This window comes from Gobius niger (assembly GCF_951799975.1).
Source record: "Gobius niger genome assembly, chromosome: 17".
In the NCBI taxonomy this organism is placed as follows: Eukaryota; Metazoa; Chordata; class Actinopteri; order Gobiiformes; family Gobiidae; genus Gobius; species Gobius niger.
In genome coordinates this window covers 21,416,583-21,440,520 of record NC_136868.1, presented here as the reverse complement: position 1 = coordinate 21,440,520, position 23,938 = coordinate 21,416,583, and the positions used below count along the sequence as shown (strand labels likewise).

Sequence of the window (23,938 nt, the reverse complement as noted above, 5' to 3'; positions counted from 1 at the left end):
GGAAACTCATTACGTCTTCCTAATTTCCTAATTTTTTTTGTGGGGAGGGTTGTGTATTCTGAAAAGTGAGACCACGTTCATATCTCTGGTCATTTCAGTAGACGCTTCTTAAAATACATTTTGCCAAACCTCCCCCCCCCCCCCCCCTTTTTTTTTTTTTTGGGTTTGTGAGTAAACAAAGCCCCAGTAGCCCCTCATTCACTACTATACCACCCCCTCCATACCCCTCTCCCTTCAGAACCTCTCGGTCCTGACCTGCATTTCACAAACGGGACAGTGTGGGTTCGAGCGGTGTTTGGATCGGATCAGTTAGCGATTTTACAAAGTTTGTTAAGATTCTGGTAGCTTCGCCCCCCGCCCCACTGTCATCACAGCCTTGTCGAGAACACAACCCATGGACATTCCACAGTAAAGGAAGAAAAAAAAAATGGCTCAGGCACTTAAAACGTTTTTGTTTGCCAGCTCCTGTAATGTATTGTTTTATGAAAGGCTGCCATTTTTATTTTGACACTAGTTATCCCTGCATATGTATCCATCTGGAATTTGTCAGATTTGTTGTCTTTTTCTAGGACCAAGTTAAGCTGAGTGTTTATACAAATGCTCTATATAAAAAAAAAAACTAAAAAAAAACGATCATGTGAAGGTTGACTACTACCTTTTTCTGAAGGAAACTAACTCCACATGGGTTAAAAAGATGAAGCCACAGGGGAGGTAAGGGTGGGAGAAGTCATTTCATTGTTTATTTCTATATTGTTAAAAAAAAATACAAGCATTTGTACAAACCCATGCTGTGTTGACAACTCTAAAACTGTGGAATAAATTGCCTTCTGTACTCTAGTTGACTGAAGTGGGGTATCGCATGATCTGTCCATGCTCAGTACTGCTAAATGCGACGTCCACATTATAACGCTAAAAAGTAGAAATGACTGAATGCAATTGGTTGGAACAATGACACTAATGGCTGTCTTGTTGAACTTAACTGCAGAACCTGTGTATCCTGTGCCATAATGTAGAGAGATCTGTTATTGTGAAATGGATTTTTACCCACTGTCCACATGTCATTGGCACTTTTTTTTTTCTTTTCTTTTTAGCTTCCGCTCCACTGATAGGCATTGTGGGATATGTGTATTCAAGTCATGTTTGCTGATTTGTTAAATTTCTTTTCCTCACCACTTTTACATCTGGGATACAGTCTCTTCAATGCATCTGATTTCATATGCATACAACATGAAATGCCATAAATTGATTTATCACCTTGTTTACAGACAGATCAAAAATAAATTTATTCCAACCAGTTATTTGTGTGCGGTTCGTTTATTAATTTGGGTATTAACTCCAGAGTAATTCTGTTAACAACTTGATGTAGGAGTTGCTTGTTAGAACATAAATTTCCTACTGTGAGTAATGGCTGTCTTTACCCTTTTATTAGCCAATTTGAAGATTGAATAAAATCGGATTTGACTTGACGTTTCGGCTTAGTTGTCTAAACCATAGTTTAACACAAAGTGTAATGAAAAGACTGAGTACTAGGTCTTGCTCAAATCAGGTTTTAATTATCTACACATTTCTATACTGGGTGTAAACGGTCTAAACCAGAAAAAAGATGTATCAAGACTTTAATTTGAGTTGCATTAAGTGATGGTACCACCGGAAGAAGCCATACTAACACCAGTGGTACGCATACCAAAGTTTGAGAACCACTGGATTAACACATTTAGTCACAGGGTTGCACCAGTATTCAGAGAAATTGATCTTGGTGATCCTATCCAGTGAATATACAAGAACCTGCTTCATGCACAACAATCTGCAAATTTATGAAACCTTTTTTTTGCCTTACAATGAACTGTTAAGTAATGACTAGGCAAAGTTAGTTTTTATTGAAGTAATGTACATGTTACATGTTAAAACAAACTGAATGAGGCAACAGAATTTAACGAGTAAATCAAGATACAATCTGTATAAAAACAATCTTCAATGTGTTACAAGGCCCATCAATCAACATTGGACGATAATCATAGAGGCTGCAGGAGCTGACATGTCACTGAGTGAAGCCCAAACATGAATGTGACTGTACATGAGCTACTTTGGCTCTAACATTTAACCCAGTGGCACATGTAAAACAGGAGCAGAACTCCAAAAATCAGGCGAATTGGCAAAAACTTACTGTGGCCTAAATGATTTAGAGCTCATTTATCAAAATAATGCTGCATAGAACTAAATGTATTTACAGTGATACAAGTGTTCATCTTATGGCATGTAAGAACAATCAACTTCATTTAAACATTTTGATATATACATGGTACAGAAAGTTTGTATCACGTAGAAACTGAAGCTCCTCTTTGATTAGCATACAGTACTGACCCGCTACTGTACATTACTACTGCTGACATTTCATCAGCACTTCACAATCAACATAATACACTTAAATGTGGGAGACACCGCCATAGTAAACCCACAAAGTCTTTCTTCAGTGAAGCGTGCAAACAGTGGCCTAATCGTGTACCCTTAGCACAGCCAGCTCCAGCTCAGGCTCTGGGCGGGTCGTGGTCCTCAACACAGGGCCGCTGCATCTGCACCACCACAGTCTCCACTGTGACCTCCTGCTCACTGTCGCTGCTGTCCAACTCCTCCTCGTACTCTGAGGACTCCTGGTCCTGCTCGGAGCGAGAGGTGCCCGATATAGTGCCAAAGGAGTGTGCGCTCGTGGAGGCCAGTGAGCGCAGCAGAGGCGTGCTCTCAGACACCTCCTCATTCTCATCCGGGCCGCTGTCCCCCTCCTCAGAGTCTGAATCCGAGTCGCCCTGTGATGGGACAACCTTCTGCTTGCACACGGGACAGGTCTTCTTTGTTTTGGTCAGCCAGGGGTCCACACATTTACTGTGATAGGCTGAGGGCAGAAAGACCGCGTTGTTTCAGCATCTGTGTTTTAGCGCTTCATGTTGGACATTTTTACAACTTTTAAAACCTGATCATGATCTGAAGTATTTTTGCAAGTAATGCTACAAAAACTTTGAGCTCACCGTGGGAACATGGCAGTACTCGGAGCTTGTCTCCCTCTTCATACTCGTCCAGACAGATGGCACATACATCATAGCTGTCCCCTAGGTCAAAGAAACACACCAACGTAACTGAGTTAGCACTTCATTAAAAACATCATGTAAGGATGAAATTAAATTCACAAAGCCACAAAGGGTGACCTTCTGTCCCAACCACTTACCCCGTCTCTTATTGAGATAAAGCCCCCACTTTTTATTTTAGAAATCATGTATAAAAATGTACTTTAGCACTAAGGTGAGACTCAGATTGGTTTATGTCCTGTGTGCGAGGAAAGCTGTGACCCATTGGTATCCAGTTCATGGTATCAGAATCAGAATCAGAAATCGTTTTTTATTGCCATTGTTTGAGAACAGGTTCACAAACCAGGAAATTTTCTCGGTGCAGACGTGCAACATAAAACATATAACACAGAATTTAGATAAAAATAAGCTATAAAACTTTGAACTATAAGGCTATGAGGGAAGCATAAAGAATATTAAAATAAATAAGATTAAAAAAATAAAAAGTAAAATATGGTAAAGGACAACAATTTCACATAGAATAGCGGGATTGTATTTACAGATGTGTAGGTGTATAAAGTGATAAAGTAATAAAGTGATAGCAGCGGATCTAAGTGTGGACACACTGCACATTGCAACAGGGCAGATTACATCCAAGAGTCTGTAACTAAGCTATTGGGTCTTGTTTTTGTTCATAGAAAATATGTGGCCGTTTGTTTGATGGACACAGAACTGCGGTGTTCTATATGCTCAAACTGTTAAAGCCTTTTAGGCTCAAAACTAGATAGATAGCATAAGTATTAACCCCTGCATATTCCACTGAGTCGCATATCTTGTACTTCATGAGGCAGTCATTTGAGGGTCACAGCAACTTTGTCCCCTCCCTTACATCCGTCATGTAACAAAGAATGTTAGACACTGCAAAAACCCAGTTTGGACAACAGAAGAGACACAGTCTGAGCAAATGAGGCTCAGGAATGTATCGCTACACTACTTCAAATTCCAGGTTTCTTCTTCTTTCCTTCCCATCCTCTCTTTGCGAGACCAGCGGAGGAGGAAGAGGGAGCAAGACTTGTGTTTATGTAAGCTCTAAATGAGCATGTTTTCTCTGGCTCAGCCCCCTGTATCCATGCCAGGCTCGCATGTGACCGTATAAGGATGGGCAGTCGCATTAAAAAACACTCTAAACTCCCCTTTCTTCCCAAACATCGACAATTAAAGTTTAGAGTAGAAAACAACTACTTAATGCTTTTCAGAACAATGTGAGGGCAATATATGAGCAAGAACATGTGGTGAAGTGGACTTTACATTCAGGCAGAAGGACCAGGATATACACTGCTCACAAAAACTTAGGGCACACTCAAAAAACACATCCTAGATGTCAATCAATCCGATTTTCGGATGAAAATCTTTATTCATAGTGTAGGGAAATGTGTTGAGAACAAAATAACATAAGAATGATAAATGGAAATCAAATTCTCAGCCCCTGGAGGTCTGGATCCAAAATTAGAGTCAAAATCAAAGTGACAACTCAGGTCACTGGTTGATCCAAATTCTGTAGAAATTCCTCCAAACGAGTCCGTATCATCCTCAGTCGTGTGTGTGGCCTCCACGTGCCTGAATGCACTCCCTACAACGCCTTGGCATGCTCCTGATGAGACCACGGATGTCCTCCTGAGGGATCTCCTCCCAGACCTGGATTAGAGCATCAGTCAGCTCCTGGACAGTCTGTGGTGCGACGTGGCGTTGATGGATGGACCGAGACATGATGTCCCAGATGTGCTCTATTGGATTTAAGTCTGGGGAACGGGCAGGCCAGTCCATAACATCAATACCTTCATCATGCAGGACCTGCTGACACACTCTTGCCACATGTGGCCTGGCATTATCAGGCATCAGAAGGAACCCAGGGCCCACAGCACCAGCATATGGCCTTACAATAGGTCTGAGGATCTCATCCCGGTCCCCAATGCCAGTCAGGGAACCTCTGGCTCGCACATGGAGGGCTGTGCGGCCCTCCAATGAAACGCCTCCCCAGACCATCACTGACCCACCACCAAACCGGTCATGCTGGATGATGTTGCAGCAGCAGAACGTTCTCCAGGGCGTCTCCAGACTCTGTCACGTCTGTCACATGTGCTCAGGGTGAACCTGCTCTCATCCGTGAAGAACACAGGGCACCATTGGCCAATCTGCCAATCGCTGTGTTCTCGGGCAAATGCCAATCGTGCTGCACGGTGTTGGGCAGTAAGCACCGGCCCAACGCCCTCATACCACCCTCATGGAGTCGGTTTCTGACCGTTTGAGGACCAACATGCACATTTGTGGCCCTCTGGAGGTCATTTTGTAGGGCTCGGGCAGTGCTTTTCCTGTTTCTCCGCACACAAATGAGCAGATAGCGGTCCTGCTGCTGGGTTGTTGACCTCGGTCGGCCCCCCCCAGGTCTCCTGGTGTACTGGCCTGTCTCCTGGTATCTCCTCCATGCTCTGGACACTGCGCTGGGAGACACAGCAAACCTTCTTGCCACAGCACGAATGGACGTGCCATTTTGGATGAGCATCACTCCCTGAGCAACTTCTGTGGGTTGTAGATGCTCCTCATGATCCCTCTAGAGGTGAGAACACTGGACAAATGCAAAAGTGTTCCAAAAATACGGTACAAAGGATGAAGACAGGGAAATGGTCTGTGGTCACAACCTGCAAAACCATTCCTCTTTTGGAGTGATCTTGCTAATTGCCTCTCCTTTCCACCTGTTGTCTGTTTAATTTCCACAACACCAAGTGAAATTGATTCACAATAAGCGTGGCTTCCTAACTGGACAGTCTGATAGCCCAGAAATTTGACTGACTTGGAGTTACATTGTGTTTTTTGAGTGTGCCCTAAGTTTTAGTGAGCAGTGTAGTTGGGAATTGCCGTGGAAGAATTAAACACTGAAGTCAAATGGTTTATACCAGTGTATGTAACAAGTCGATAACTACTTGCATTGTAATTCTGATAATAATACTGGCAAGATAGTGTTAAGTTATAGACACCATTACTTCTCATATCTCTCACCAAAAATGTAACAAGTGGTGAGAAACATGCAGTGCACTGAAGCAAAGCCATAAAGCTAAAGGCTACGCTGGTCCTTCCATGTCAGAACAAATTCACCAGTCATGCAGATCAAAGAGCCTCCCAGCAGCATTACTTACTTCTCGTTTGAGGAATCAGCTGCTAATTTCATTGCAGTGATCCCATTTGAGTGAATACTGTACATACCCTAGTTCTACAGAATAACATGGTTACTTTGGGTCTGTTTTATGCTGTACATGGTCCGAGGAGTCCCAGAGAGAAATAGCAGTACACACTTGAAAAGCTGCTCGTCAGCTGAGCTCACCATTTTTCACTTATGTGCTGGCTGCCAACAGTCCCACTCTCAGAGGAGCCTGCTGTCCTACTGAACTTCAGATGTTTGTAAAAGCAGAGGAGGCAGCAGAGAATAGTGACTGAAGTCCAGACAAACAGAGCAGTCCTCTTTGACATCAACATGCCTCACACACAAACGCTGAGACACTGCAGCTGCTCTGTCCACTGTGTATCCCGCCTGCTCAAACACTGAGCTGAAGGTGGAGCAGAAAGGGTTCAAACCAGAGGTCGGGGGAATCCAAGAAGCACCAGCAAAACAAGAACGCTATTAAGCTTTTACTGAGTCTGAAGTTAGCCTAACATGCCAGTTTGGTCTCCTCTGTTTATTCTAAACGGTGTTTATTCTGAACTTCTTTATGTATTTCAAATATAAAGAGAAAGTAATGTGTATGCCTGCCCAGGCTAGTCAAATGTGAGCTAGACATGAAACAGACAAAACTATACCAACTATCAGCTTTGGCCCAACACAAGTGGTCATGATGCAAGTGCATGCAATAAAAAGCAGAGTTTAAGTTAAGCTACCATCAAAATGGAGTTGGTTGTGCTCTCGCAGCGGTGGCAGCTGGATTACATAATCTTGCCCACTGACACAGATCTTGTGCTGCTGCAGCTCAGACTGGTATTATGTGCCAATTACACGGGTACCGTGGTTTCTATTAACATTCATTGTGAACCAGTCATACAAACTCCCTTTGTTTCATTCCTAAACTTAAGTCTCCCACAAAGAAAACATAAGAGAAAATCATACTGAAAACATTGATAATAGCAGTCAAAAGTGGTGCGTTTTTTTTAATTTGACCTTTATTCAAATTGATCAGCACAAAAGCATCCTGCTAGTGCTGAGACAACCACACTCTAAGATGTTGTTTAATATAGTATTTTGGAGCTGAGCATAAAGCATATTTTTGCATTAGGCCAGCAGTTTTCATTGGAGATGCTTAACTGATTACATCCAATGAAAAATGAACTAGAACTCCACTACAGGTATATACTGTAGATAACAGCAAAAACGACACTTGTATGCCAAAATAATCAGGGCTAAAAAGAAAAGGCCGACGACGGTCTATGACATCAGAGCTTAGATGAGAACAAACATTCATAGTCTTACAACATAACAAATAAATTGTCTGAAACCTGAGTAATTAAACCAGAGAAAAATGAGCCGTCTCAAATCTGTTACCATGTGGAAATACTGTAGTAGGCTACCTGTAACAGCATGAGGAACTGTCCAACTGAAAGCCAATACAAAACTGTTAAAGGGAGTGGTTATCTCACTATCCTCCCACTATGCGTAAAGCATAGTGTCCCCTGCACAGCAAATTGAAAATCAGCAAAAGCTTTGACAATATACAGCTGTAGGAACGAAAGCTCCTTTAAACACACAGACAAGCTGGACCATACTACAAGGATTTGAATTGCAAAACAATACGATAACCAGACTGACCTTTGCACAGGAAAGATACCTCGCAATTTTCAGAATCAGAATAGTTTTCATTGCCATTGTTTGTAAACAGGTTCACAAACTAGGATTTTTTCTTAATACATTTTTTTCCGCCCTGTCCTACATATTTTTGAAACATAAACAAGCTTAAGAGTCAGCACAGTGAAAGCCGTGAGACACATGCATTCCTTGCAGCCAGTCATGTGTCCATTTTCAACAGAGAGGAGCTCTTCTCTGCCAAGGAGAGCTTTGGGGTAAAATCAAGTCCATATTAATCTGATTAGCTCCAAGGTGCGCAACCCAACAGAGGAATGATGTGTCGTACTGCGATGATGGCAACTCTGCACTTTGCCAAATCATGTGAGGGACAGCAGCGCGGCCAGCAGCCCCACAAAATACAGTGCGTTTCAAATGAGAAGTACAAGAGTGAGCTTTTAACCATATGAAAAACAGGGGGCTTATAATCTACAATTCTGCATAACACTGCACGTCCACTTTAAGGGATGGGGACATCATTTACCTTTCTTGTACTTGTGAATGGGAAGTTTTTTTAGTTGGTCCTTGCGCAGGCGACTTCTCCGAGCCCGTCGACGATCCTGGACAAACTTTGTGATCTACACATAATCAATCAGCACATTATGAATAGACAATACATTTATTTCATAGATCGTTAGTGCTTCATTGTCTGTAAAAGCCATTTCACAGACAAGCATTTGAATGTGAACATTTTGAGCACTTTTTTATCTCCATTGTCTATTTCTACACAGTGCGCAATTATATTGTACGTACCATAAAAACAACGATGAGGATGAGGCAGATTCCTACAATGATCAGGAAAGGGATCAGGTAGTACTCCAGGGGCAGGCTGAAGTCCGGTAACAGGACCATGCGACCACTGTACAATACAAGGCAATATGATGAAGAATTCAAGACCAACTCAAGACCAATTCAAGTGCCGAGACTCGAATTCGGGCAAATTTTCATACAGATAGGTCATTGTTCTTTCTTAGACTACAACTGACCTTTTACTTTTGTCTACCGCTGTCTTTTACAAAAACATCTAACACATCAGTGTCTAAACCTGAAAAACCTAAAAAAAAAAAAAAACACATACCAAGCAGAGCGCAACAGTGAAATATTCAGTTGGGTGCATTTTTGCAGAGGTTTTAACTAGAGGCCGTTTGATATGGGCCTAACTAAGGCAGATGCCGATATTTTGGGATGTTAATTGGCCGATGCCGATATGCTTGGCCAACATTTTTGGCAGATTTTTCCAAATGTCTGGTCTATAATCCTGTAAAAAACAAATACTTGGCCGCTCCAGCACTGGCCGATTTTATTTTATTACTTTAGGTGATCCAATCATAGATTCTGCACCAGCTTCGATTAGTTGTCGATAGCATTAGCATTACTAGCCACGGCATTTTGCGCGGTGATCAAAAATACAATGGTGGAGGATAAAACTAACTCAGCGATTGAATTCTTCAGATTCTGCATTTCAAAAATGACAAGCAGCATGTCCATAATGACGGGGGTTTAGAGAAACTTGTGTTTAACAAACTTGAAGCTAACCAATTTTTAATTGCAATGTTTCTCACCTCCCCTGAGGCTTAGGGAGTTCTGGGAGGACTCGGTCGGTCCCAGAAATATCTGCTTTTCTCGGCACTAGATCAGCTGATAGCCAATATTGTAAAATCCCCAAATACCGGCCCGTCGGCCTCTAGTTTTCACTGTAGAGCCACATCCTTATTTAGGCCTGGAAACGTCAGTTCTGTCTCAAAAGAATATAAAATGATAGTTACTTAGTTTATGATAAGAGTATAAGTACCATTTCTGAAAAATTAGGCTGATTCAACAGGAATCCTGGGGGCCAATAATAGTTGGTCTGACGGCCGCATTTGGCCCGCGGGCCATAGTTTGGAGATTCCTGGTGTAAAATAAATTCTGTATATCAAACATATCTAGGAATATCTAGAAAGTTAATTTAATTCCTGCAATCACAAGCATGTCTGAGAGTGGCGAGAGGATATCTGTCAAATACAACACTGCTGGAAAAGGGGCATTTCATCACCTTATGGTGATATAAACCTCACACACCAATCTTTTACAGACCAAGCCACATCATCGGGCATTATTATTACGTTTGGCTTGTAGCAAGGATATGGAAAAAGAAAAGTAGCAATGTCTTGTCTCGACTTACCCCTTGTCAAATGTGTAGTCTTCTTTGAGAGAGTTTGCAGTTTCCTCGCTCACAAAAACAGATGGGATGTCTATCTGCTTCATGATGTCCACTAGAAACAATCACAGACAATTATGGAAGGTTAAAAATGTTTGCACAAGTCTCTGCGTTTCCGAATAGGCTCAACTGATTGTATTGTTACTCAATTTTTAACTGAATTTGTTTTTTCCTACTTGTTTACATTGATTTAGTTTCTTATTACAATCAAAACAATAAAGAATGTAAGATCTAAATGGAAGCTCAACACAACCCACAAAAACTGACAAAAAATAAGAAGAATAGAGAAAGTATTGGGCTGTGGTGCTTTGCTTCAGGGATTCATCAACAATGTAAAAAATGGGATGGGATGCAACAAACATTTCTTCAAGCAAAAAAAAAATGGAAAAGCATGTATCATCCATCCATCAAACAAGACCTATGCACAAGATACACTGAAGTATGTGAAATCGATGTGTGCACCATGAGGGACAACACAAGCTACGTACAGTCATTGGATCCCATGCTGATCAGGTCGTCGGAGTCCACATTGTGAACAATTGCCGCTTTGTATCCGGCTTTCTGTGCGTTCAGGACCTGTGCACAAACACATGCAATCAATATTATGTCATCAAATCAAGCAGGTGATCATTATAAAAAAGTTTACAAGTTACAAGTCAGTGCTTAATATGGTGACAGAAGAAAATCAGTTGTCATTGTCTATTTGAGGCCTAACAGAATATTGGATGATATTGACATTTCCATCTACAAAATGTTTAGTGGTTTTTCTTTTTTACTATTATTGTATTTTATTCCATTTTCTCTGTGAAATGTAACACAATAGCTTTAAGCCTTCAACGTAATGTGGTATATTATGGGGCATTGAAATGGTTTAACAATTTAAATTTGCTCATTTGATTCGGATGTGTCAGCTTAAAATAAACGTCCTCAGCAGCATTGTTTTATATTTACATCATAATACCTTGGATCGTGAGAAGGCCAACCATCAAACTTATTCAAAGTAGTGAAAAGTGCACGGGAAATTGACGTCACGAAGGTTTTGCATCTGCCAGTCTGTTTTTATGGCTGCTGCATCCTGTGCAGCAATTGTTAGAGCTGACTGCAGATGTGGTGGAGGAAATAGGATGTGACAAAAAAAAAAATATCTTGAAATGAATCCTTGCACAGCGCGCATGGTTCATACAGCGAACAAGAGAAATGTGGGACATCGAGCGTCTCCTCTGAAAATGTGTGGGAGAAAACACTTTTAATGAATTGTGTGAATGTCACTCAAAACATCGAGGAAAATATTCTGTTCAATCAAAAGCTACACAAGTGACTGATGTACAAAATTTGTGTGATAAAGCGGGGGAATTCAGGAGAAAAGTACAGCACAGAAAGAGCACAGCTTGATAGCCCTTAAGTAATCCAAATTATTTACTCTTCCCTTAAAGCTACTAAAACAGCAATTACCTAAAAGTCTGTTTTATCAAGTATGTGCCGTCTGAAGCTGGTAATACCTGAAACACACTGTTCATACACAGTACATTGAATTTTACTTGCTGCAAAGATGGCAGCGAAGGTCCCTAAATTTGCCCAAATCCCCAAAGGCTCTGGACATTAGAGCAGTGACACCCATTTGGATCTGTGAAGGGGGAACAATGTGTTTGTGCATTGGCGTCTGGGAGAATGAAAGCACAGTGTGGCTTTGTGTGTGCCTTGTCATTGTAATTTTATGCACAGCCATACGTGAGGCAGCGCATATAGCATCAACAGCATTGTGATGCCATGTGCCGGCCTCTGAGAACGTATTGTGCAGAAATATCAATGGCCACTGTGTGAGGAAAGGCCGTCGAGATCAGGGAAACGCACTGTGGAAAAGACAAAGCTGGCAGAGGTTTTTTTTCAAGCAGTACGACTTGCATTATATTGGCTTAAGTAACATGAATGAACCTGATTTTAAGCTAAGGTATGGTAATGTTTCAGTGTGTAACTTTCTGTACTCTTGCAATGTATTTTGTCATTCCCTTTGGCTTGAAAGCAGAGCATGTTGTCAGCATACAGCCCAGTCTGCGTGCCTGGGGAGCTGCGGAGGAATTCAACCTCTACTGCAGGCTCACCCTTGTGTTTTCATGGGCAAAGATAAGGACATTCAATGCATTCCTGAGACGGCAGAGAGGCTGGAAACGGGAGAGGGGCCAGAGACGCAGGGAGACGGTGGAACTGAGATGTAAAGGTCTTTTTTTTTTTTTGCAGGGAAAGAAATCAATAGGAAGGAGCGTGGCTTTAAATACCAGCGCGCCGTCTCCGAGGAGGGATCTCTTAACTGTCTGCAGCGTGGAGGCAGTGCTCGGTGTGATAGCATCTGCAGACTGTTGTGACAAGAAGCAGCGTTTTCTGTATGCCTCAACTGCTTACTGACAAAAAATGTAGACCTCACAGACAGATTGTTCGAGCATGGCAGAAACTAACAGAGCTGAAGGAATCAAAACTTTGTAAACACGTACAGGAAAAGTATAAATGTCAATACAAAAATCCCTTCCAGATGCAACTCGTTCCCATAATGGCCGGTGACAGAATTTCCCATAATGTGGTAATTACTAATTACACTTTACAGCTCAAGGGAAAGGAGAAAAATGTGAAAGTTAATTGCTTTTTCCAAGGCCATCCTGGCAGAGAGAAGTTACTGTATCACACCAGGTGAGCAACACAGCTATTGTTTTATCTCAACTTCCAGCACTGTCCTGACCATAGCTGGACTTGCAAACATACCGAAATAATATCAACTTTTATAAACTGAAGTCAGGTGTGGAAACAGTGAAGGAGGCAAGATATTTTCAAAGTTGTGTGCATACAAGCTCTGAAAAGTCAAACACTTCCAGCTGCAAACACTAAACATTGTGTGATACTTGTTCACCCTTTGGCTTCGCATTTACCCCGAGAAAACAAATATCCTATTTGGGTCCGAGGGCTAGAGTTCGGGAATCCTTGGTGCAGACAGCTACAGCCTAATGTACTTTGATCATGTAGCTTTTTGCACATATTCACTTCTATGAATAACATAAGAGGTGTTATGGGGGAAAAAAAGCACATTCATTCGGGTGTTAAATACAAATTGTGCAGTGCTGGGGTTCATGTTTAAGGACTGTGGATGCCTGTCCTGTCGCTGGGTGGAAACATACCTGAATTCAACCAGTGTGTGAAAACATGGGCCACTTTCAGCTGACTCATACATGGTCACACACAAAGAATTACATGGCCATTTTGGAAAAGTTACTGCATTTATGATTGTCCAAGAGATTACTCTGAATTTCAATAGTTGCATCACCACCTCTTTTGGATCAATATTTAGCCCTATATCTGCAGTCCAGACACGGGCGGCTGCGGTGCGAACATGTCAGCTCTTTCACAGACTATAATTGCTTTCATTTGTCTCTCACCTCCGCAGTATTTGTCTTGCTATCAGTTTTCCTCCAGCATCCTGTCTGCTTTTACGTAACAAGCGAGCACTCCCAGGGAAAGCCTCTAAAAAAGACCTCGTGGCGCACTGGTGGTGCCATCGCCCAGGCCATTTGCATAGAAGAGACTTGGCTTCAGATTTTTGTAAATGAGCGCACCTTTGTCACGCAATCTAGTCATCTTTCATGACACATAATACTTGTCCTAAATCATTTTGATCCATTCCTCCAACTTAAACATTCTTATCAAATGCTACTTTCACAAATAGTATATTGTGATAATATAAAAAGTGTACTTTTTCAGTACACTTTGTATTTTTATAGCAAATAAGTAGCTATTTTACAACCTAGGTGTAGTAAAAAAAAAAGTGTTTTGTGCTTAAGGGCCGTACATTTTAAGTATAAATGGGCTTGGATATATTTCTGCACTACACTTGAGGTATTGTAATCTCTACTATATACTTTCTCTCCATCATCCTGAGCTAAATTCTCTAAACTCATCTCTGTCATTTTTATTTCTCACCATCTCTCCTCACCTACGTTGCACTCCCCCGCCCCCATTACCTTTGTTACATCACACTGTCTGCCAGCATCTGAAATATGCCCAGGCCATTGTCTAGTTTTAAAGAGTCCCGCCTTTATTCTCTGCCTCTCCATGTTACTCATTCATCCTGCCACCTGCTGCCAGCCCCCTCCCTCCTGAGTCCTGACACTCCTCGTGAAGAACGCTTAAGCTTTTGTTTCAAGGTCCATATAGCAGATAAGATAAAGAGTTCAATAAAACCTGTAAGTTACAGTACCTCCACCAAGGCACTGGTGCTATTTGCACAAAAGGCGTGCCGGATGTTAAACATTAATTTGTGGCTGAGTGAAATGTTTGAGTATATTTTGTGTTGTGGTAGAACTATATCACTAAACGAAACGATCATCTATAATTCGAGAGACTGAATAAGTTTGTATATCAGACTGGCTAGTTGTAATTCCTTTGCATAATTCTGGTTCAACATCTTTTTTTTTTCAATTTTGAAAAATGAGTTCAGCCAACACTCTCAGACAGGACGTCCTCCTGTGCTTGGACTTCTTTACCCATTGAATAAAGCCTCTGGAAATAAGAGTAGAGCCAAGGCGTCTTTGCTCATTAAACTGTATCTTTGCACAAACAGGCTGTCAATCACAATCTGCCAATGACAGTTGTGCATTTAAGGCAGGTATGAGGAAGATCAAGTCAAATCGTTCTAATTTTCACATCATTTTACAGACATCTTTTATTTGCACATTTTATTACATACAGTCACAATTAGATAGCATGAAATATAACATTGTGAGAAGTTATATCCATCTATTCAACTTCGACGTGCTTCTACAATTTGCTTTACATAATCAATGAATTTCGTGCAAGCCAAGTATGTCTTGTGAATACCTATCTGTTACACGACTCTCACTGCTTTCCCAGAGTGCATTTGTGGCTGTTCCATAGGCTTAGGGAGCAGGCCACAGGTTGCCACAACAAACAGTCCAGGCCATAAAAACAAGTCTGAAAAACGGCACTGCGACATCAGCTGGGGCCTCTCTCCCTCACTCATGCACGAGCTAGTCATCCATCCCGTCAGCTATAGTCATACCCTGTCATGAGACTGAGTGAGGGCGCGCAGGAGCCTCGATCATTGTTGGAGTCAAGACTGGGAACTATGTGTGCGGCTCAGGGGCTGTGACTGAGGTCACCGCAAAACAGGTCTGGTGGTCAAAAGCATTTAAATGGGAAAGTACCCGGCGTCACTAGAACAAACACCAATAGACATTTGAAGTGTGAAAAAGGCTTTTGAACCTCTCATCATTGACCACTCCCTTATGGTCAAGATCTTCACAGGAATCTGGCAATAAACAAGACACGGAAACCACGCCTTAAGATAAGATAAGGGAGGACCTGAACCTCAACCTTTTGCCTGTTTTTGCTCCAATGAATTTAAAGCAGTACTAAGTAACTCATGCCCCTAGAGGCCATAAGCGCCACTGCAGGTGTCATAGCATGTTGAGGTTTTTTACTCATTCATTGTCTGTGAGAGTAAATACTACGCTCACAGAAAAGACAAAGGGAGAGAGGGATATTGTACATCCAATTACACAATGGGGATATATTTTTCACTCAAACTTGGCTGTAAATACTGTTTACGTGGTGCTAGCCCGCAGTTAGCTTTGCCCATTAGCCTGTTAGCTTCTTCTTCATGATTCTATTAGTGTGTATTGGTGCTCCGGTCCGGTGGCAGTCAAGTTGCAAGTGTGGTTTTCTGGCCAGAGACAACCGGGGGAGATGAAAGACCCTTAAATCATCCCATTAACACTTGTATTACCCCCAGAGGAACTACGAAAAGGATTTATTAAGATAAACAAGTTACTTAGTACTGCTTTAATTGGTGGTATTTTAGTATCAGCTGTCAATCAATACTATGAGCATTACAACAAAAACTACTTTTACTCTGTACGCTTGTATGTTTTTGAATGCAAACTTTTAATAACTTTGAAATACAGGATCCAAATAGTTAAACAAATATATATTTGGGGTATGCGATTCCCCTCTGTCAAACATTATAAAGGCCTTATTGACGAATGAATCCTGCATAACAGTATGTTTTTGATCGTGTGCGCAAACAGACAGAGGGCAGTAGAGGCAGCAAAAGTTGTCGATAGAAGCTGAAGAAAAAAAAGAGGCGGAGGACAACGTGGTTTCACAGACCTGGACATATCTTGGAACAGGTTACATAACGGGGACATTATGTCTCGTACGGACTGTGTGCGTCTGTGTTATTAGAGAGATGGACCGACAGTCTGCAAAGAATCTGGCCAATAAGGAAGTGAGGCCACACTGGAGGGGGGCAAGGAGGAAAAAAGTATTGAGTTTCCTGTGCTCTCCCTCTCCCTCGAGCTCTTCTGGAAAGGTCAAAAAGGTCATGCACGACTCCACCCCCTTTTGGCCTGAAATCCGCATGCAGGAAGTCCAAAACCATCCATCTCTGGGGATTTTTTTTATTTTTCAAGGGGATTTGGGAATGCTTTCTTGTGCCTCCACCAGACCGAAGCAGAGATATACATTCAGGGGAAGCTGGTGCCCATTAACACGGCCTGTACTTGATCCCTCTCTCCACCCCACCCCCCCTCCCCATCTCAACACTTAACCTCTTCCATGTCCCATCTTATCGCAGCACACTCTCGGAGGGTGCCGGTTCGAAGCGTTAACAGCTGACTGCGTGGGGTTAAGTGGGAGAGTGTCCGTTTTATAGGCCATTTCAGCCACTTGCTCCATTAAAGCCTCGCACTTACGGCAGGCTTCTCGCTAAATGCAATGCAAAAGGGGGGAAGCCTCTGGGCGTAGGGAAGACATGGAAACGTGCGTGTTGGCGGGTGGACACTGGACCAGCACACGCACATACACAGCTGTCCGGTCAAGATGGAATCTATTATTCCTTTGTTTCCTCAGCAGCTTCTGAAGGGAGCTGTGAGAGAGGGGGTAGAGGGCTGAATAGTTGGAGTGACAGAGGAGAGATAGAGCATCAAGAACTAAACACAAACACAGCCCTGTCCACACAGCGCACACAGCTCATCTCTGGGTGCTATAGACGGCTATTCTCCAGCTCTGTGCAGGAGTACACACATGTCAATAAAGTCCACGGTATTTTGCTATTTTACAAATGAACACAAAGGAAGCAGCTCTGTGTGCCATGGCGACGGGTAACAACTTAACAACTCAAAGCTTAATGAGAAAATGTAAATGCTCATTTTCATCATTGAATGTCCAGATCTCAATGTGCTCTGAGAAACACGGAGCAAACATGAGAGAGATGCATGTTTATGTGTCATCACCGCCGGGTTGGAAAAAGAGATGGCTGTGTACGGTACTTCTAAGCAGGCGCGCCTCACCTGAGCTGCTCGGAGTTGGCGTGAATGTGCATGTTTATAAAGGACCCAAGAGAGCAATCATCTTTCCAACCACCTCTTTTTCCTCTTTTTATAATCGAAGGTTCTAGTTTCTCTCACTCCTGCCCTAGCTGTGGCCCCGTGCACTCACTCAGTCTGTGAGGTCCATATGTTCTGTCAGAGCACTGCCTCTGGCTTAATAATTACCCATATCTACATACACAGTGAACTGTACATGGTAATCCCACAGAAGCAGTCTGTAGATGCTACACAGCGTTATAGCCTACAGCTTAGATGCACTTCTTAGTATAGTATTCCACACTTACATGTACTTCCGTATACTGACTCATTAGTGATGTTGATGAGACTATGACTATTATTTATTTTCTTCTTCTGAGACCAATAAAACAACTAACCATGTACTGTGCGCTTGAATGCAGCGAAATCTGAATTTTCAGTCTCACTAAAATCTATCTTGGAGCTTCAAGCTGATACGTTTGGGTTCAAATCCACCGGTGGATCGGACCAATTGCATGGCAGTATTGGCAGAAGTGGGCGAGGTTTATATTTGCCTTTTATTGATAATAATTAATTAACAACTCTGTGAGGTCAGACAAACATGAGGTATGCTGATACAAACATTGTAACAACTTTGCTGTGATTAACCAAAAGAAGATGATCAAGCACAGATCCAGCAGCAAATATCCAAAAGGTTCTGTCCTCCCGAGGCCTTTCCACATTGATTTATATTATATTATTATTGATATACAATCAAACAAATGTTAAACAAACCAAATGTCGATCTAAAGTATGCATTATGGAGAGCTCAAGCTTTATTCTGTGCTGCGCAAGTGATGGCTGCCTTGCCAAAGTTGACCTTTATGTCACCTCTAACCGAGCACCGAAGGGGCAGGAAGGTGGAAAAGGCCCATATGCTTGAATGTCGTTAAAGGTTGAGAGAAAAATGTAAAAACATAGAAACGACAGCCAGTTAGGCCCTAACTAGCTACTTAATTTATAATTAAGCTAAATTGAACTAAATTAATTTATTCAAGTTTTGCATGAATATTCGCACTGTATTTTTAACTGAAGTGAATGAAGGGCGTTGATTACTTTAATTTATGAATGTACAAATAATGTAAAGGTTGATGTAAAAAAATGCAGTAACATAGCCTGTTTATATACTTTCCAAGTCTGGCTGACACTTAGCTATGTGAAATGGGAGTCTGGTTACACTCGGGTCCAGGGAACACCTCCTCGAAGTGCGACTGTGTGTGTGTTGAAGTGTGTGCGTTTGATGTTATATGCCCTTATAAGGTCGCACAGCTGAACCAGATTTACGGCGGAGAGGGAAAAAGTGAGGATGCAAGTACGAGGCAGAGAAACTCAGCGGAGAAAGTAGACAAAACAACTAAAAATGTGTGAAAGGATGAACGAAGCTGTGGCAAAGTTGTATGCAGTGTTGAAACTGCATACACCGACTCCTTAATCATGAACCCATTTATTTTGTAAGTGGCCTCAAAACCAATCATTTTGTTCTTGCTTCTTGAACTACAAAAGATAAAGCCAACCTGACGTAGCAAACACAGAGCAAACTGTAAGTGCTTTGTGAGTCATGTCTAGAATAACAATGCTTGCAAAAAAAAAAAACATTTAACGACACACATTTCTCGGCAAAAACATGGTGAAAATGTCCACACAGCAGCACAAGAATAGAAGCCCACTCCGGAAATTGTGTTTAGGGAAACGCCAGCTTCCGTTTTGTTGTGTCCAAAGTAAATGATCTAAGAAACCGGGCACCACCACCTACTGACATGAACGCACTGAGATCACATCTGCACCTCATACTTGGAGCCTAGACTGCTTACCACGGTTAACTTATCGCTATAATGAACTTTTAGCATGAGCTGAATTTAGAGCGGCGGAAAACTTAATCAAGTGAGGATATTTCATGTGATTTTACTGTATTCCAAGATCGCTCTGAGGTTAGTTTTTTTGTTTTTTATTAACCTTTAGGAAGGCAGACTTCATCATTTTTAACATAAACAAATATGTACTTCTTAAATCCACTGTATGTGAAGGAGCATCAGTGTACCTTGATGTCAAAGTTGCAGTCAAAGCGTTTGATGAGGACGATGAAGGCGCCGGTCAGGTTGTCCCTGGGGGGCGGTTCGATGGGTACACAGGCATTCTCTGGACGAGCACCAATCAGGAAGCCCTACGGGAGAGACATTATCACAGATATTTACTCCACATCCAAACTGGCTGAACCTAAATTTAATTAAAAGCCTGGAACAAATATCTGTGACTGACTACTTGCAAGTGATTTTATACTATGGTAGAAACACATCAACAGGTGGTACAAGATTTTGAAAAAACACATTTCACACTTTATCCAGCTTTTTCCCCCTCCTATTTCAGGACCAATAGAGCTGAAAGTTTTGTCTCACACACAACGGCATGGATGTGTGAGAACAGCAAATATTATACACATAAAATAACAGCCTTTTTGCTGAGGAAAAGCCATATTTAGTGACTGTCAAAAAAAGACATTCCGATGAAAAAAACAAGTGGTCGGGAAGGGATAAAAATAGTAGGGTGTTGGCGAGGCAGGCAGACGTTTGAGTAGTGAAAGAACTGCATAAAATAACAGTGGATTTTGATATTTATGAGCTTGAAGTTTCTGAATCACATTTTTTTCATGGGCTGTAACTAACACCAAAGTGAGTCAGGAGGAGCACGGCGCTAGACAGAAAGTGTGGACTACGACGGGGCGCGTTCTCTCTCCCTCCCCTCCTCTGAAAGCCAGGCCTGATGAATTCCCTGTGGGTATATCAAGAAGAGTCAGCACTTTCTCTCACAAGGGTGGTGTCATCAAGCTGCATTTTCATAGAGTGAGTCCTGTACCAGTAATGATAGACTACAACCACAGTGACATCATGTAAAAAAAGAAAAAGAAAAAAGGAATGATTACAGACTTAAGACAGTTTTGTTTAAACGCGACAACAAATGCGGCAACACCTGGTAACCTCTGGATGTCTGTTTTAGTGGCCCAGGGTAGACGCATGACATCACACTGTCCTCCTAATGTTGTAAAGAGGTGACAAGGGTGCCCTCTGCTGGCTGTAAGGCGACTGTCAATAAACCCAGAGAAAAACACCTGCAGACTGAAGGGCACAGGGAAAAACAGGAAATGACTGCGGAAGTGTCCCGATAAAACATGCTGAGAAACACCAAAGACCAAGGTCTACACAGCTCTACAGAAACAGCCTGAGCCTCGTACAGGACTGGCATGGTGAATGAGTGGTTAGCACTCTCGCCCAGGTTCAATTCGAATTTGGGCCTTTCTTGTCTGTATGCTCTACCTGTACCTGGATAATCCCATTTTCCTGATAAATGCAAAACATGCACATAAGGTTACTCCCTTCAGGTAGGTAGTCCTGACCAAATCTAGCTCAAGATCTGGACATGGGTTTTGATCTGAGTAAACCTTAACCGTAGCCCTCACTGCTATTACTGAACAGCAAAATCGCTGTGGCAAAGCTCTGAAAATAACTGTTGAAGATAATAATAATACTTCATGCAAGTAAGGTCAAAAGGATGTTTAATTGTGGTTGTTGATTCACAACTATTTGAGCTTGGGTGTTTGAAGGGATTCTCAAAGATTTTGAGTAAGAAACTAAAACCACCAATGTTATCAATATATATATGTTTTCCCTTTCTTGGTTAATACATTAGGACATTTTTATACAAGGTAGACACAACTGGAAAAGAGGAATCATAGCCATGTGATGTAAAGAGGAAGTATTTTCGCTGTTGAAATTCACTGTGACCTGATTTGAGAGAAAGCTGTAGCAGGTGTTAGTGCAGGGGGATTCCAAATCACATGGGCCTGAGGCTTATGTTGAATTGTGCAAATAGTGAATGACAAAATTCAACATTTTGGAGCAAAATCCTCCTCTTAACAAGCTCAATACCTTAGAAATAATCACTAAGGCAAAGTCCTTTGTTATTTATCTTAACGACTTTTGTATAATGATTATCAGCTCACTCAAAGATTTGCTGTAATAAATAGCTTTTGAAAATGATGAACGCACGTTTTTCCTCAACAGTTACAGGGATGCAAAAATGTATAGAACAATTGGCTTCTTCAAGTGGTACTTAGGGTATGCACTTTTAGAGTTTGTTTTAACTAGAGATCACCTTCATGTGTGCTTTAGTAGTGCATTTATTTAAGTTTGGTGCTTTTCTGGGTTAGACATGGTTTACGCCAACTCAATTAAGCTCAATTCTGCACCTTTTTTTAGATCCAATTTAATCCTGATTTGATCTTGATCTAGGCCTGGTGGTAACTGGAACGTCAAATATCTTTACAAGGTGGTACTTGGTGCGAAAGATTTGAGATTGGTGTAGAAGTATTTTATTATATTTCAATAACAGTGCTCTTTGCCCTACAAGTGAATATAACTTTCCAGAGATGGGACCGTAAACTTCAAATAAGTAACACTCGAGTTCAACAGAATACTTTTAACACACTTGGTTAAATACTTACCTAACTGACCTAGTTGGATGAGTAAATGTGTTTATAGCGATACTGTAACACAATTATGAGTCACTGCCTGTTGCCTGAAGAAGGGAAATCAACAGGCACTTCAGTCAAGTCAATACGTGACAATTTTCATGCTGCTCCTCACACTTCCATCTGCAACCTCAAAATCATAACTGTATGTATATATATATATATGCAATAAACATAAGCAAAAAACTAAAAGTGTAATATGGATGTAAATACGAGTCATCCTGAATGACTGTGGAACTGAAAGCCCCAAAATGAAGAACTTTGCAACAAAAACATTTTTTCACTTTGGTCATTGTGAAATCATCGTGCAGTATAATCAATAATCAATGAAGGTGTTTTATAAGATAATTTACATATGTTTTGCATTATCAAAGAAATGAATAAATAGTTTGGGCAAGTTACAACAGCATAAGCCCTCATCCCTTAAGGATGAAAATCCTTGATGAATAAACAAGCTTGTGTTGCCTTGTGATGCCAGTTTTTCCTCCAAGTGGGAAATCATTACATCACACAAAGGAGTCTTCAAAGTTCTTTATAGCCGAGTAATCCAATGACATCAGAGAAAAATCTAGAAAGGGTGTGTTATTATCTTGCATAAAATCTAGGTCACTGGTTTCCGGAGAAGGAATTTCAGCAAAGCAGGTAATAGTGTGAATAATAAATACTAATATTTCACAACATTTACATCACAAATTATATTCTTCTTTGTAGACCTGCCCTCAAGTGAAACAATGATTTCTCCAGCTCAAAGACATTGGGCAACAACAGTCTCCTTAGCCACAATGGGCAGCTCAGTTAGAAGACATGAATCATTCTCACTGTTTAGATCAACAAGTTTGCAGAAAGAGGGCGTGGACTCACACAGCACCATCAAAACAACACTTGTTATGAACAAAGCTATGTTTGAAACGGGCTGGGGTAGATGCATTACTGTGCCATTAGAAAAAATCTAGTTCAAATTACTTGATCAAATTTGTTGTGGTGTTGCTTAATTATCAGTGGACAACACTTACAGATTACAACAAGATAAAGTTAGTTGATATAATATCGTTTTAATCGATTTACGTCAGCCAAACAAAACTTTCACTGCTCACCTTCAAACCATCGCTTGGAAGCCGGTACCCAAACCTTGCAGGTAGATCATCAAACGTCTCTGATTTGTTGTCAAAGGAATACTGAAAGTGAGGAATGACATGGCAAAGCATTATTGTATTACCTAAAGTATTATTGAATGTATAAATCAGTTGGAAAACACATAATGAACATGTGACCTTTCAGTGCCTTTGTTTCTAAAACTTACAGCAGAAATATCAGCCTCCACTGGCAGCAGGTTGAGGAAGGCGAAGAGCTGGACTGTGAAGATGGTATAAATTTGTGTGGCGGACAGCATGAGCATTCCCAGGGAGAGCAGCATCTTGGCATCGATCAGCTGCTACGTTGACCATAAACATCTACCACACAGCAACCCCTGTTGTCCTCACACCTACAAAAACACACATGATGCACTCCATTTACGGTTTATGTGGAAAAGAGACACTGCAGTCAACTTAATAAACAAGTTGTGTGCTCAGCGCATCAGCTTCTATCACTTTTGAAGAAATGACCGATCCTTATGTATACAGAGTAATGTCTGACACAGACCTGGGAAACAGGATCAGAAACTGAAGCATGTGACAGTCTAAAGAAGCAATGGCCCGTTGACTGTTTTGATAAGCCAACAGTAAAGGAAAATTGCAGCTAATAACAATGTGATATACCAATTATGCGCATGCAACGCCATTGAAGTTAATTAGAGACAAATATATAGTATAAAGCGAACGAGTTACAAACAATTTTATCGTTATCCGGCGGCTGACTTTTTAATCTGGGAATGGT

General features: G+C 41.4%; 1 protein-coding gene across 1 annotated transcript in view; it reads right to left on the bottom strand.

The window, feature by feature from the left end:
• Positions 1 to 1,883: 1,883 nt before the first annotated feature.
• rnf13 (ring finger protein 13) overlaps positions 1,884 to 23,938 on the bottom strand; it is a 23,131-nt gene continuing 1,076 nt past the window's right edge. Inside the window, exons 2-10 of the mRNA XM_079575540.1 lie at positions 23,364 to 23,546; positions 23,158 to 23,238; positions 19,580 to 19,702; positions 10,627 to 10,714; positions 10,103 to 10,193; positions 8,692 to 8,797; positions 8,423 to 8,516; positions 3,021 to 3,101; positions 1,884 to 2,887 (exon numbers count right to left, since the gene is read on the bottom strand). Of these exons, the coding sequence (XP_079431666.1) occupies positions 2,526 to 2,887; positions 3,021 to 3,101; positions 8,423 to 8,516; positions 8,692 to 8,797; positions 10,103 to 10,193; positions 10,627 to 10,714; positions 19,580 to 19,702; positions 23,158 to 23,238; positions 23,364 to 23,477 (1,140 nt within the window). The 5' untranslated portion in view covers positions 23,478 to 23,546 and the 3' untranslated portion in view covers positions 1,884 to 2,525. The remainder of the gene's footprint in view (positions 2,888 to 3,020; positions 3,102 to 8,422; positions 8,517 to 8,691; positions 8,798 to 10,102; positions 10,194 to 10,626; positions 10,715 to 19,579; positions 19,703 to 23,157; positions 23,239 to 23,363; positions 23,547 to 23,938) is intronic.